This window comes from Myotis brandtii, unplaced genomic scaffold (assembly GCF_000412655.1).
Source record: "Myotis brandtii unplaced genomic scaffold, ASM41265v1 scaffold115, whole genome shotgun sequence".
Taxonomy (NCBI): Eukaryota; Metazoa; Chordata; class Mammalia; order Chiroptera; family Vespertilionidae; genus Myotis; species Myotis brandtii.
The window spans coordinates 11,088,003-11,101,321 of record NW_005353967.1 but is presented as its reverse complement, the minus strand read 5'-3'; the positions used below and the strand labels follow the sequence as shown (position 1 = coordinate 11,101,321).

The window sequence follows — 13,319 nt, the reverse complement described above, 5'->3', positions numbered from 1 at the left end:
TCAGCAAGCAGCGCGCGCGGATCCCGGGCGCAGGCTTGTTGACAGCTGGAGGCGGCGGCTGCAGGTCTGGGACGTCAGTGGTAAGAAACGGGCCGGGGCGACCGCGCCAACCGGGACCCTGACCTCCTGGGAACCGGGGCCTGGAGCCCGGCTCTTCGGCTCTAGAACCCCGCGGGTTAGGGGAGAAGGACGGCGCGGTGGGGAGTGGAAGGAACGGGCTCCCTGGGCTCCCGCTAGTGCCCCCAGCAGGTCTTCTCCCAGAGCTGCTCGCTCCTCCCACACACGCTCCGAAGAAGGTGGCGAGCGCTGGCTACTGTTTTCTGGGGAGAGACCCAGCCCTGCCCGAGTGGCCCACGGCGGGACCGCTCACCCTTCCGCCTGCTCCCTGGTCTAGGCTTCCAGCCCTTAGTGGCCTTCTGGACTTCGGCTCTCTTCTTTAAAAAAAGAAAGGAAATATACTGTGGTTAAAGACAAACGCCTAACATGACATTTACCATCTTAATCTTTTGTTTTTTAATCCGTTAAGTACAACTTGTCAAAATGACCTCCCTAAATCACTGCTTTTTAAAAAACCTACTTAGCAGTCTCCTGGTTACCTACTGTATTTCAAACTAGATGAATCTCTCCTTTACTTTTCCTTTATGTGGACCCCAGATACAGGAAAGGAACTGCCGGTAGTAAGTACTTTCTAAGGGTTTTTGTTTGTTTTGCTTTTAGTTTTAAAGACTCCCTTTATCTGGCCTATTCTACCTAGCTGGTCTCATTTCTTCTCTGCCTTCTGCTCTAATCAGATCACTTTTTTGTGTGTCTGATTATCTTCATTTTAAAGATAAAGGAAACTGATGGACAGCCAGTTTAAGTGTCTTGCCCAAGGTCACACAGCTTGTAAGTATTGAAGCCAGGTTTTAAACCTAGACAATCTGTTCAGTTACACTTACTAGTATAATTTTTTTTTTTAAATAAATAATGCTGCAGTAAGCATACCCATGTAGACTTGTGCAAATATAGGGTGTCCCCCAAAATGTGTACACACTTTTTAAAAATATACATACTTTTATTGATTTCAGGCTGGGAGAGAGAGATAGAAAGATCAGTGATGAGAGGGGATCATTGATCGGCTGTCTCCTGCACACCCCTCACTGGGGATAGAGTCGAAATCTGGGCATATGCCCTGACCAGGAATTGAGCAGTGACCTGGTTCATAGGTCGATGCTCAACCACTGAGCCATGCTGGCCAGGCCAAAACTGAATTCTTAATCTTGCTGAATTTGTTTCTTCCACCATCTTCCCCATCTCAGTAATTGGCAACTCCATCTTTCCAATTGCACAGGTCCAAACCTTTTCAGTAATAATTGACTCCTCTCTTCATTTTACACTATATGTAAGCTGTTAGGAAATCCTACTGGCTCTATCTTAACACATTGCGCACCACATAGAAATCTCTAAGACATACGCCAGGGACCGCGCGTTTTTGGGCAAACTGCACGTTATTTAAATCATCATAATGCGCTTTAGGTGTTGTTTTTCAACAATTATAACATTTTTATTTACAAAAACAATTAAAGTTCCTAGTACTTTTTTAACGTATGGTACTGCGTAAAACATTTTCCTCTATGAAGAGGGACCAAACAAAATTTACATAAGTATCTAGATTCGCTCCTTTTTCCATGGGCGTGAAAAACTCGTGAGTGGTCCTTAACAGATGGCGCGCGAAACACGAGAAAACTCCTGAGCGGTACAAAATGTGTTAAAAATATATTCAGAATTAGACATTTGGTACGGCCTCAGTATTAATCCTTGGATTATTGCAATAGCTTTCTAACAGGCTTTCCTGCTTCTGTCCTTACTTGGCTGTAATTAACCAGAGTTATACTGTTAAAACATGATTTAAATCATGTCATTCCTCTTTAATCACTTACTATGTCAGCCTGAGTCCTTAAAATGGCCTAGAGCCTGCATGATCTGTTATCATCTCTCTGACCTCATCTGGTGTTCTCTATCTTACATCTTCTGCTCTAGTCACAAGGCTATTTTATCGCCCAAGGCCTTTGCACTTCCAGGTACCTCACCTGGATCGTCATCCCCTAAATATCACCAGATCGCAATGATTTCCTTTCTGTTTTTGCTCAGTTCTCAACTTCTCAGTGACTTCATATGGCCTCCTTATGTAAAATTACATTGCCGCTTCCTGAGCACTGGCTATATTCTCTGCTTTTCTTTTCTTCATAGCACTATAAATCATTTGATGTACTATAGTATGATTTTTAACATTTTTAGGCTTATTTTTGTTTTTCTTAGCTAGAATGTAGGCACCATCATAGGAGGGATTTTAATCTATTTTGTTCACTGTTACACCTTTAGCTCCTAGGTGAGTATCTGGCAAGTAATAGGTGTTCAACAAATATTTTTTACTTTAGGTTTTCTTATAACGCTAAGGAAACCACAAGACAATGTCAGTGAGTAACCAAGATCTAGATCCAGATAGTACTACAGATGAAGATATTACAACTGCTAAGGAAGAACTTATTAAAAAATGTGAAGAAATGTGGAAAGATCTGGAAGAAGTAAGTATCAAGAGATTAAAGTGATATATCAATTAATTACTGTAAGATTTCTATTTCAATAATAGACTTGAGAAATAATTCTGCTGATTCCTGAAAGTCATTATATTGTACGATAAATATTTATATAAGTTTTAGATGTATAACATTCAATGAAGTTTATACTGGATGAACTGTAGGAAGAGAAAAAAATTATAGCAATCCTTACCCTCAAGGAGATTATCATCTAATGAAGGCAGTAACCATTATATTAGAAATACAAAGACTGTACTTAGGAGGACTCCTAAACCTAGACTGAAGGGGTCAAGGACAGTGTCCTAAAAGAGGTAATGACTGAATTCATTTCTAAAGGATTAATAGGAGTTAGCCTATGAAATTGGGAGAGGTATACAAAGTAGAAGGAACAAAATATATAAAGGTTGAAAGAGTTTACTGGTAGAGAACTCCATGGAGAATATTATGACTTATGTAAATTAGGAAAAGAGGACTTGTGAAGTGAGACTGGAGAGGTAATTAGGGGCAAGAACATGACCAGATTTGTTGAGTGTATACTGTGGGGAGCCATTAAAGGATTATAAATATGAAGTGACATGATGAGATATATAGTTTGAGAAAATTACTCTGGTGGTTTTGAAGAAAAGTGAGACTACAGGTAGAGCATTTAGGAGGCTGTAGTAGTGCTGGTAAGAAGTACTAAAGGGCTAACTCCTGTCACTGCAAACAGAAGAACGGATTTAAGGGATATTAAGAGGGTAGGACCAAAAGGACTTGGAGATTAATTGTTGTGAAATGGGGGAGTTATGGATAGTTTCAGGTTCCTGGCTTGGGCCAGTGGATGATTAGTGGAGTTACTTCCTGAGATAGAGAATATAGAAGTTAGAGGACACCCAATTCTGGAGTTTGAGTAAAAGTACGAGTTACTTTAGAAAATGTTATTTTTGAAATGTATGTATTTTTTTTTTTTAGTTCATGAGATAGAGTCACTTCTGGTACACTACAGTATTTTGGTAAAAATTTGTTCTACTTGAAATAGCATATGATAGTGTATCATAGTATATGATGCAGGCTACAGCCATTTTTCACGTTCTATTCCTCCCAGTAAATTTTCAGTTGGAAATTTTAAAAAGAGAGCACATATTTTGTTAACTATACTGTAATCCAATTCCCACCTTACTTTCTCCCACCTCCATATACTTTCCATCCTTAATTTCAAATGCATAAAAGAAGCTACAAAATTGTTATTTTCTAGAACATTTGAGATTTTGCTCCACGGCCTATGTCATTATTTGGCTCAACTAAACTCTTATTTTAAAAAAAGATATTGTTGCCCTAGCTGGTTTTGCTCAGTGGATAGAGTGTTGGCCTGCAGACTGAAGGGTCCCGGGTTTGATGCTGGTCAAGGGCACATGCCTGGGTTGCAGACTTGATGGGTTGCAGTCTCGATCCCTAGTAGGGGGTGGGCAGCAAGCAGCCAATCAATGATTCTCTCTCATCGTTGATGTTTCTATCTCTCCCTCTTTCTTCCTCTCTGAAATCAATAAAAATATATATTTGTAAAAGATATTGTAAATAGAAATAATCACAAATAAAATTTAAATTAATCATAATTTTGTTCATCAGATATACCAGTAATTGCTATTAACAGCTGTGGATTTTTTTTAATGGCACAGAAAAAACTGTCTCTTAAAGGCTTTATTTTCTTATAATCATAACTGTCTTCTTACCTCTTTTGTTATTTTCCTATAGTTATTTCCCTCTTGTTCCCCATTTTCCTGTTATCTAGCTTCTAACTCACCCTAGTTTTCATTTTTGTTCTTTGTTCCTTTTTCCCATACTAATTTTTTTAATTCTGTATAGGGTCTATATACCCTTTTACTTTTTTTATTTTATTGATTTTTTACAGAGAGGAAGGGAGAGGGATAATGAGTCAGAAACATCGATGAGAGAGAAACATAGACCAGCTGCCTCCTGCACACCTCCTACTGGGGATGTGCCCGCAACCAAGGTACATGCCCTTGACCGGAATCGAACCCGGGACCCTTCAGTCTGCAGGCCGACGCTCTATCCACTGAGCCAAACCGGTTTGGCCCCTTTTACTTTTAATGTCTTCATCTTGGGACCAATTTGGCTGCCTTCCTTACCCTCCTGCTTAGAAAGTGAGGAATTAAAAACAATTTGTTGTCTTACATCAGGTAATTGTGTATTGTTTTAAAAGAGTATGATATTGACTGGTATAAAAGGGGAGGGAGAGGAAATCTTGGGTTATAGTGTGACTTGTTTTTCTGTGTTTTTGTTTTTTACTTTTTAAATCAAGTATCAGAATAAATTATCACTTATTGGAACCGAGACACTCACTGATTCAAATGCTCAGGTATGAAACCTTCCTTTCTTTGAAATTCATTGTTTTGGATAAGAAGTTTATCTGTCAAGTATAATAGTTTTGTTAATACCTGTATGCTTAATCATTCGGATAATTCTCTACTCTTTCTGATTTAAGAGAAGTATTTTAAAAACTATCTTGAATAAGCTATTATAAATAAATAAGAATATTTTCTTTTTTATCTTTCCACAGCTATAAATACATTTAACTGTTGAGTCAGTTGCCCCTTGGCTGCTATTATGGTACTTTGTTAAAAATTAGAACAAAGACTTTTCTACTTTGTGTTAGGTACAGTAGCCACAGGTATTTTACTATCTGTGTGGAATCGTAGCTGATTTTACTGAGGCAATTTTCCTAAAAACGCATAGAGAGGAAAAAGAGCATTTTAGTGCAAATTTGTCTTAAAAATGTTGGCAAGAAATAGCATCCTTTTAAATATATATATATATTAATTTAGGGAATAAACTTAATGTAGTTAGGTTCTTTTGTTTTAGATTGAGTGGTAAAGTAGAATTGATCATTTTTTAATACCATATCACTAATATAACTGGCAATTTGTGAGCTGTAAATGTGGTTTAAAGCAGAATTCTGTTTTGGGTGATAATTTTTTTATAGTTTAGGTAGCTATTATCTTAGCCATTTATGTTAAGACCTTGTATTAATGTATAAAAAATCTCTACACATTCATCATGAATAGCTATGAATATTCTACAAGAAATGATTTTGTTTTATTCTCTTGTTCTTTTTTTTTTAATAGCTGTCATTATTAATTATGCAAGTGAAATGTTTAACTGCTGAACTCAGTCAATGGCAGAAAGAAACTCCTGAAAGTAAGATTCTTATTTTTAGGTTTATATTTTTGTAAACAAAGTAATGGCAAATTAATGATCACTAGCCCGGCCGGTGTTTGCTCAGTGGTTGAGCGTAGACCTATGAACCAGAAGGTCACGGTTCAATTCCTGGCCAGGACACATGCCTGGGTTGTGGGCTCGGTCCCTGGTGGGAGGCATGCAGGAGGCAGCCCATCAGTGATTCTCTCTCATCATTGATGTTTCTATCCCTCTCACTCACCCTTCCTCTCTGAAATCAATAAATACATATTTTTAAAAAAGATAAGAATAATGTGTGTGGTATGATCCCATTCTTGTAAAACCAGCATGGACAAAATTAATAACTCTTGCATGTATATGAACAGATAAATGTGTATATGTATACATGAATAGGATCCTATGCACAGAAGGAATGCACTAGAGGTTATTAATTTTGAATTTTAATGATTGGGAAAACAAAACAAGGAAAGAAAAAGCCACTAAAAACAAAATGCATGATTGCACATTTGTCTAAATCAGTGGTCGGCAAACTGCGGCTCGCGAGCCACATGCGGCTCTTTGGCCCCTTGAGTGTGGCTCTTCCACAAAATACCGACTTCTGCACATGGGCCACGAAGTTTCAATCGCACTGTACATGCGCGCCTGCACGTGATATTTTGTGGAAGAGCCATACTCAAGGGGCCACAGAGCCGCATGTTGCTCGCCAGCTGCAGTTTGCCAACCATTGATCTAAATTAATATGTATGTAGAGCTTCTAAATAAGAATAATTTCATAAACTGTACATATTTCATAAAAAGTTCTGTAACATTAAATGGAAAGGAAAAGTGGTATCTGTGAAACCACAAAGTCAAATTCTTGATTTTTGAAAGTTAACTAAGCATATGTTAATTTTGTTTCTATAGTACTTCCACTGAATGAAGAGGTTCTGGTAACATTAGGAAAAGAAGAGGTAAGTCACTTAATAAATTTTTAGTCACCTTACTATAAATGTTTTAGGTAAGTTCATGTCATAAGGAAGAGGATAAAGATTCTTTAAAACCATCTTTTCTACTTTGATATTAATTATGCTTTCTTGAAGAAAATATTTTATAATTTTTGGACCTTTGATATTTATTACTGTTATTTTTTAATTTTTTTAAAATTACAGTTGATGTACAATGTTATATTACTTTCGGGTATACCACCTGGTGATTAGACCTTTATATAACTTGCGAAGTGATCATATTCCATTGTATATGTACCAGTTCTTTTTTATTCATTTGTCTATTGATGGGCATTTAGGTTGCTTCCATATCTTGGTTATTTTAAATAATGCTGCAGTGAACATACAGATACATATGTCTTTTCCATAGTGTTTTGGGTTTCTTTGGATAAATAACCCTGGAGTGGAATTACTGGGTACTTCTTTGTCTCTTGTTATACCTTTGTTTTAAAGTCTGGTATAAGTATTGCTATCCAAGCTTTTTTTTTTTTTTTCATGAAATATCTGTTTTATCTCTTTGTGTATCTTTCAGTCAGAAGTGAGTCTTGTAGACAGCATATGTATGGGTCTTTTTTCTTATCCATTCAGCCATCCTGTGTCTTTTGATTGGAGCATTTTATCCATTTGTATTTAAAAGTAATTTAAAGATATATGTTTATTGACATTTTATTATTAATATTTTTTATCTTCTTCTTCTAAAAGAAGACCCTTTAACATTTTTTATAAATTGGTTTGGTGGTGATGAACTCCTTTAGCTTTTTCTTGTCAGGGGAGCTCTTTATCTCTTCTTCCATTCTAAATGATAGCCTTGCTGGGTAGAGTAATCTTGGTTGTCGGTCCTTGCTTTTCATCACTTTAAATATTTCATGCCACTCCCTTCTGGCCTGCATAGTTTCTGTTGAAAAATCAGTTTTATGGTAGTTCCCTTTTAGGTAAGTAACAGCTTTACTCTTGCTGCTTTTAAGATTCTCTTTGTTTTGAACCTGTTGCATTTTAATTATAATGTGTCTTGGTGTGGGCCCCTTTGGTTTCATCTTGTTTGGGACTCTCTGCAATTCCTGGACTTATCTATTTCCTTTGTCAAGTTAGGGAATTTTTTAAAGTTCTTTTTTAAAGTTTCAATCTTTTTGGTAAAGCACTCATTTTGTTCATGGATTTTATTTTTGAGTTTATTAAACTTCATATCTGTATTATAACTCGTTGAGGTTTTTTTCAGAACTGCAATGTTGAAATCTCTGTTATTTAAATTACATATTTCTATGTCTTTATGTTTATTTTCTGGATATTTTTTATTTTATTTTTGAGCTGCTCTGTTATTTTGGTTATTCATGGTGGATTCCTTTTCTACTGAGGTATCTATATGTGAGTGGCATTTCTCTAGTAAATTGATAAGAAGTCTTTCTATTGTTTTCTAGTAGGTGGCATTGAAGCACAAGTTGTTTAGTCTCTTGCACAGCTCTGACTTTCAGGTCTCGGCAGGGTGATGGAAATGTCCTGTGTTCCCTGGGAAGGTGGGCATTTCCTCTGTGTTCAGGTTGCCTCAGTGTCAAGGGCCAGACCCAGTGGGGGAATGTGGTGGACGATGTGTTCTAAATCTGTGAAATCCCAGTGCTGTCCACTGCAGCCAGATACAGCTGTGATGGATGGGGACGGCTGTCTTTGTTGCTTTGTTCTCCCAGTAATGGTGACTGGCAAACCTCAGCGGCCTCCCCTCTGTGTCTTCACCCAACCCTGGATTAGTCACAGAGTGTGCCTGTCATCCCTGCCCAGGTCACTGGGTTCAGCCACAGTTCATACTAACCGTTCCTTCAGGAATACTCACTGTATCTCTCTGCTCCTCCCTGCTGAAGGGAGTACCAGTGCTAACCTGATTCTGCCCCTCTTTAGGCTGAGCCTCACAGTGAATTCTGGGCCACGAGATCCAGGCTGCATCCTTGGCACCAACTCAGCTCTTCTCCATTTCCACCTCCCCTGTTTTCTTCTTCTTGCCCACCTTCAGTTGTTTCAGTACTCGGATCTCTCAGATGTGTTTGTTGAGCAGGAAATCCTTTGTTGAATTATAGCTGTTCAAACTGTTGAAACGTCAAGGGGACCTCTGATGCCACCATTCCTTTGGCCACAAAGTCCACTTCTGATGCCAAATGTCAGGGTTTTCCCCAAGACCACTCTTAGGTTCTGTGATTAGCTAGATAGGCTCATGGCATTCAGAAGAGCTATTATAGTCAGTCACGGTTGTATTTATTATAGTGAGAGGGCACAGGCTAAAATGAGCAAAGGGAAAAGGCACGTGGGCCAAGCGTATAGCTGTCCTTTCCCAGTGGATGTGTTTACTTCTCCCTGCAACTATGTGTGACAACTTGGTCAAAGTGTGGTCCAACAGGAAGTTCGCCTGGCCAGTGTGGCTCAGTGGTTGAACATCAGCTCATGAACCAAGAGGTTGTGGCACATGCCGGGTTGCTGGCTGGATCCCCAGTAGGGGGTGTGCAGGAGGCAGCCAATCGAAATTTCTCTCTCATCGATGTTCCTATCTTTCTATCCCTCTCCCTTCCTCTCTCTCTAAAGTCAATAAAAACATATATTTTTTTAAAAAGCCAGGGAAATGCATTTTAGCCTATTGTCCAGGAGTCCCATCACTATGCATGCAGGGCCTTCTTGACCAACTTCAGCTACGCAGACTCCAGGTCCCAGAACAAAAACGCAAATACCAAGAATGACATAGTTAGAATAAACTGTGTAATCAAACTAGTACCAACTGGCCCAAGGCTCCGGGCATACGCAAACACTCGCAATAGGCAGAATATTCCAGTGTCTCATAGCTTCTCTTCCAGGAATCCACCAGGAGCCAGTCCTAAAAAAAAGCCTTTCTTGGTAATGTGCAGAGCTTGTGCAACCGTGGCCTGCTGAGTTAACTCTTTCACTGAAACTTGTCTTTTTATTCTCTTAACAGTGTCTTTCATAATTGGATTAATTCTATTTTATCAACTTTTTAAGTTTGTGCTCAAATATAGGAAATATTTGTCAACTTAAGGTCACAACGATTTTCATGTATGTTTTCTTTTAGAAATTTTAAAGCTGTACAGGTTTCTCATTTAGGTCTATGATCCATTTTGAAATAATGCTTATATATGAAATAAGTTGTTGATAAAAGGTTTATTTTTTGCATATAGATACAAATTGTTCCAAAACAAATTGTTGAAAGAAGTATCTGTTTTGACTTTTCTTTTACTGAAATTTAATTATCATGTATGGGTGGATCAGTTTCTAGACTCTTTATTTGTTCTCCATTCTGTGCTTTGGATGTGTCTCTTCCTTGATTCTGTGTTTCTGTCTTAATTCAGTACCACATTGTTTTACTTACTGAAGCTTTGTAATAAGTCTTGAAAATAAATAGTATGAGTTATCTAACTTTGTTGTTTTTTACCAAAATTGTTTTATATTTTCATATAGAGTTGGCTTGTCATTCTATCCCATAAAAAAGCTTACTGGAATTTTGACTCAGGTTGCCCTAAATCTATCTATCTATCTATCTATTTATTTATTTACTTTTAAAAGTATGTTTTATTGATTTTAGAAAGAGAGATGCAGAGAGAGACATCGCTGTGAGAGAGAAACATCTATCGGTTGCCTCCTGTATGCACCCCTACTGGAACTTAACCTGAAACCTGGGCATGTGCCCTGAATGGGAGTTGAACAGGAGACCTTTTGGTGCATGAAACAATGCCCAACCAGCCAGGGCTACACTTATTTTGTTTTTCACCGAACTTATCACTCACTGGAATTATATATTTGTTTGTTTGTCTGGATTCCCCTCTTTGTTCTGCTCACCTTTGCATCCCTGACTCTCTTCAACAATGCCTGACAGTCAATAAATATTTGTTGAATGAATAGTATTGATTTGTGTTTGTTTTTGTATAGTCTCCTTAGAAAAGAGACCTAATTTACCTGATTACTGAAAACTCACCATTAAATTGCCTTTCAGTATGTAATGTATTGCTCAAAAACCCCATCTTATATTTTTGAATTTGACAATGGAATATTACAGAGAACTTAGCACCTGCTCTATATGTCCATTTTAAAGACTTTCTGCTCAGCTTTTTTGCTGTTAATTTCTGATTATAAATTTTAGAATTAAACATAAATTTTACTATCATTCAGAAATATAACTAGTTATATGATTAAAGAATAAGCAATTAATATGAATTATTTTGTTCTAGTTCCAAAAATTGAGACATGATCTTGAATTGGTACTATCTACTATTCAGTCAAAGAATGAAAAGTTAAAGGAAGACTTGGAAAGGTATATTTATAATTACTATTAGTCATTGATTTGTTGAATTGGCATTGATGTCTTATTTGGCTGCTTTATTGGCATTGATGTTTTATTTTTCTTTGTTGAAAGGGAGCAACAATGGTTGGATGAACAGCAACAAATATTTGAATCTCTTATTGCACTACACAATGAATTGAAACATCAGAATGTGACAGAATCAAGGTATTATTTTTGTGTCCTATGTTTTTAAACTAGGAGAAAGTATTTTCTGTCTTTCTTTTTTTTTTTTAACATGAAAAGGGGTAAATTTTACCAGAAAATAAGAGTCTTATCCCAGCTTTTGATTTCTATTAATACATAATCTTTTATGAATGACTTGACTTTTAGTTTCCCTATATATTAAATAGAGAATATTACTTTCATAAAACTAGTTAAATTTGGTTTGAGCAAATGAAATTTGAACTGAGTTCTTGATCAACCTTATGAGTAACCAGTTTTATATACTTAGGTATTTTGTCAGTGAACTATTTCTCTTCATTATTTTGAAATCTATTAGAACCTTTAAAGAGCTGAAAACTAAACTACATGATGTAAAAGAATATAAGGAGAAACTATTGGTTACCTTGAGTGAGTTTCTAGAAGACCACTTTCCTCTGCCTGATAGAAATGTTAAAAAGAAAAGGGTAAGTTTTAAAGAAAACATTCATGTGTATATGCATGTATGAAATTGTTTCAGATAGGATCAAGTGTAAATTTCTGATAAATATTTCTATGTTTATTATACATTTCAAAGACACACACATAGATAGATGTAGAGAAATAATTCCTCATTACATTAAAATATTTATTGAAAAATTAGAAGCAACCTTGTTGTTCAACAATACAAGAGGAGTTAAATACATTTTTTTATATTGTATCCATATTATGGGGAAAATGCAGCTTTAAAAAACCTATTGAACCCTGGTCCAGTGGCTCAGTTGATTGGAGAGTTGTCCCATACACCAAAAGGTGGTGGGTTTGATTCCCAGTCAGGGCACATATCTAAGTTGCAGGTTTGATCCCTGGTGGGGCAGGAGCAGGGAGCAACTGATCAATGTTTCTCTCTCACATCAATGTTTCTCTTTCTCTCTCTCTCTCTCTCTCTCTCCCCCCCTCCCTCTCCCTTCCTCTCTCTTAAAAAAAATCAATAAAAAGATATTTTTTTAAAAATGTATTGAACACTCACTATCAAAGGAATTAATGAAATGCTCACAATTTGTTGTTAAATGGGTAAAACATAGATGATTAAATTGTATGTCTAATTTACACCAAAAGATGTAATAGTGCTTATGTCTAGGGGCTAGGATCATAGGAGAGATTTTTCATTTTTACTATTTTGAATATTTTCCGTGAACACGTGTAACTTTTAAAATCAGAAGAATTGTTTAAAATCTGTTAATGTGCCCTGGCCAGTGTTGCTCTGTGGTTAAAGTGTCATCATTCTCCTCCACACTGGAGGGTGGCAGGCTTGATTCTTGGTGAAGGGCCCGTACCTGAGTTGAAGGTTTGATCCCGGTCCCCTGTCAGGGTGCGTGTGGGAGGCAACCAATAGATGTGTCTCTCTCTCACATCAATATTTCTTTCTCTTTCCCCCTCTCACTTCCCTTCCAATGTCTCTAAAAATCAAAGGAAAAAATATCCTCGCTCCTTGAGTAAGGATTAAAAAAATAAATATGACACTATGTTCAAATAGAGGTTAATAGGGTGAAATAGATGTCCAAAAGCTAATGTAATCTTAAACTTAATGAATAGAATTCCAGCATCTACAAGTATGGAAATAAGTTTTCTTTTTGATCTTTGGTGTTCAAATCACACCAATATCATTGTGGAGACTGGATTTTTAAAAAAAAAGCAGAAAAGACAAATTAGGCCACATTTAAAGAACAACCATAATATGAAAGGGCTACAAGTCTATGGCTTATGAAAAATAATTGAAGGAACTAATAATGATTAATATGGAAAAGACTTGAGATTCATAATAGCTGCCTTCAAATATTTAAGGAACTCTTTCATGGAATTGGAAGAAATCCTGTCATTTCAAGGATAAAGAACCAGTTAGTTAACATTACGAACTGTCAAGAACTATAGAAAGATGAACAAATAAGGCTCCCTGGGAAGCAAGTTTCCTGTAGTGAAGCTGTATAAATACATTCTGGAATGTCATTTGTCTGGGTTATTTTGATTGGGAGATTCAAACACTAGACTTTAAAAAAAAATTTTTTTCTTTGTTGATTAAGGTATTACATATGTGTCCTT

General features: G+C 36.8%; 1 protein-coding gene across 2 annotated transcripts in view; it reads left to right on the top strand.

Moving 5' to 3' along the window:
- The first annotated feature begins 40 nt into the window (after positions 1–40).
- CENPK (centromere protein K) overlaps positions 41–13,319 on the top strand; it is a 20,663-nt gene continuing 7,384 nt past the window's right edge. For both annotated transcript variants that reach the window (XM_014549014.1, XM_005857935.2), the window contains exons 1-8: positions 41–80; positions 2,418–2,564; positions 4,876–4,932; positions 5,699–5,771; positions 6,675–6,721; positions 10,969–11,051; positions 11,154–11,246; positions 11,581–11,707. In XM_014549014.1, the coding sequence (XP_014404500.1) occupies positions 2,451–2,564; positions 4,876–4,932; positions 5,699–5,771; positions 6,675–6,721; positions 10,969–11,051; positions 11,154–11,246; positions 11,581–11,707 (594 nt within the window). In that variant the 5' untranslated portion in view covers positions 41–80; positions 2,418–2,450. The remainder of the gene's footprint in view (positions 81–2,417; positions 2,565–4,875; positions 4,933–5,698; positions 5,772–6,674; positions 6,722–10,968; positions 11,052–11,153; positions 11,247–11,580; positions 11,708–13,319) is intronic.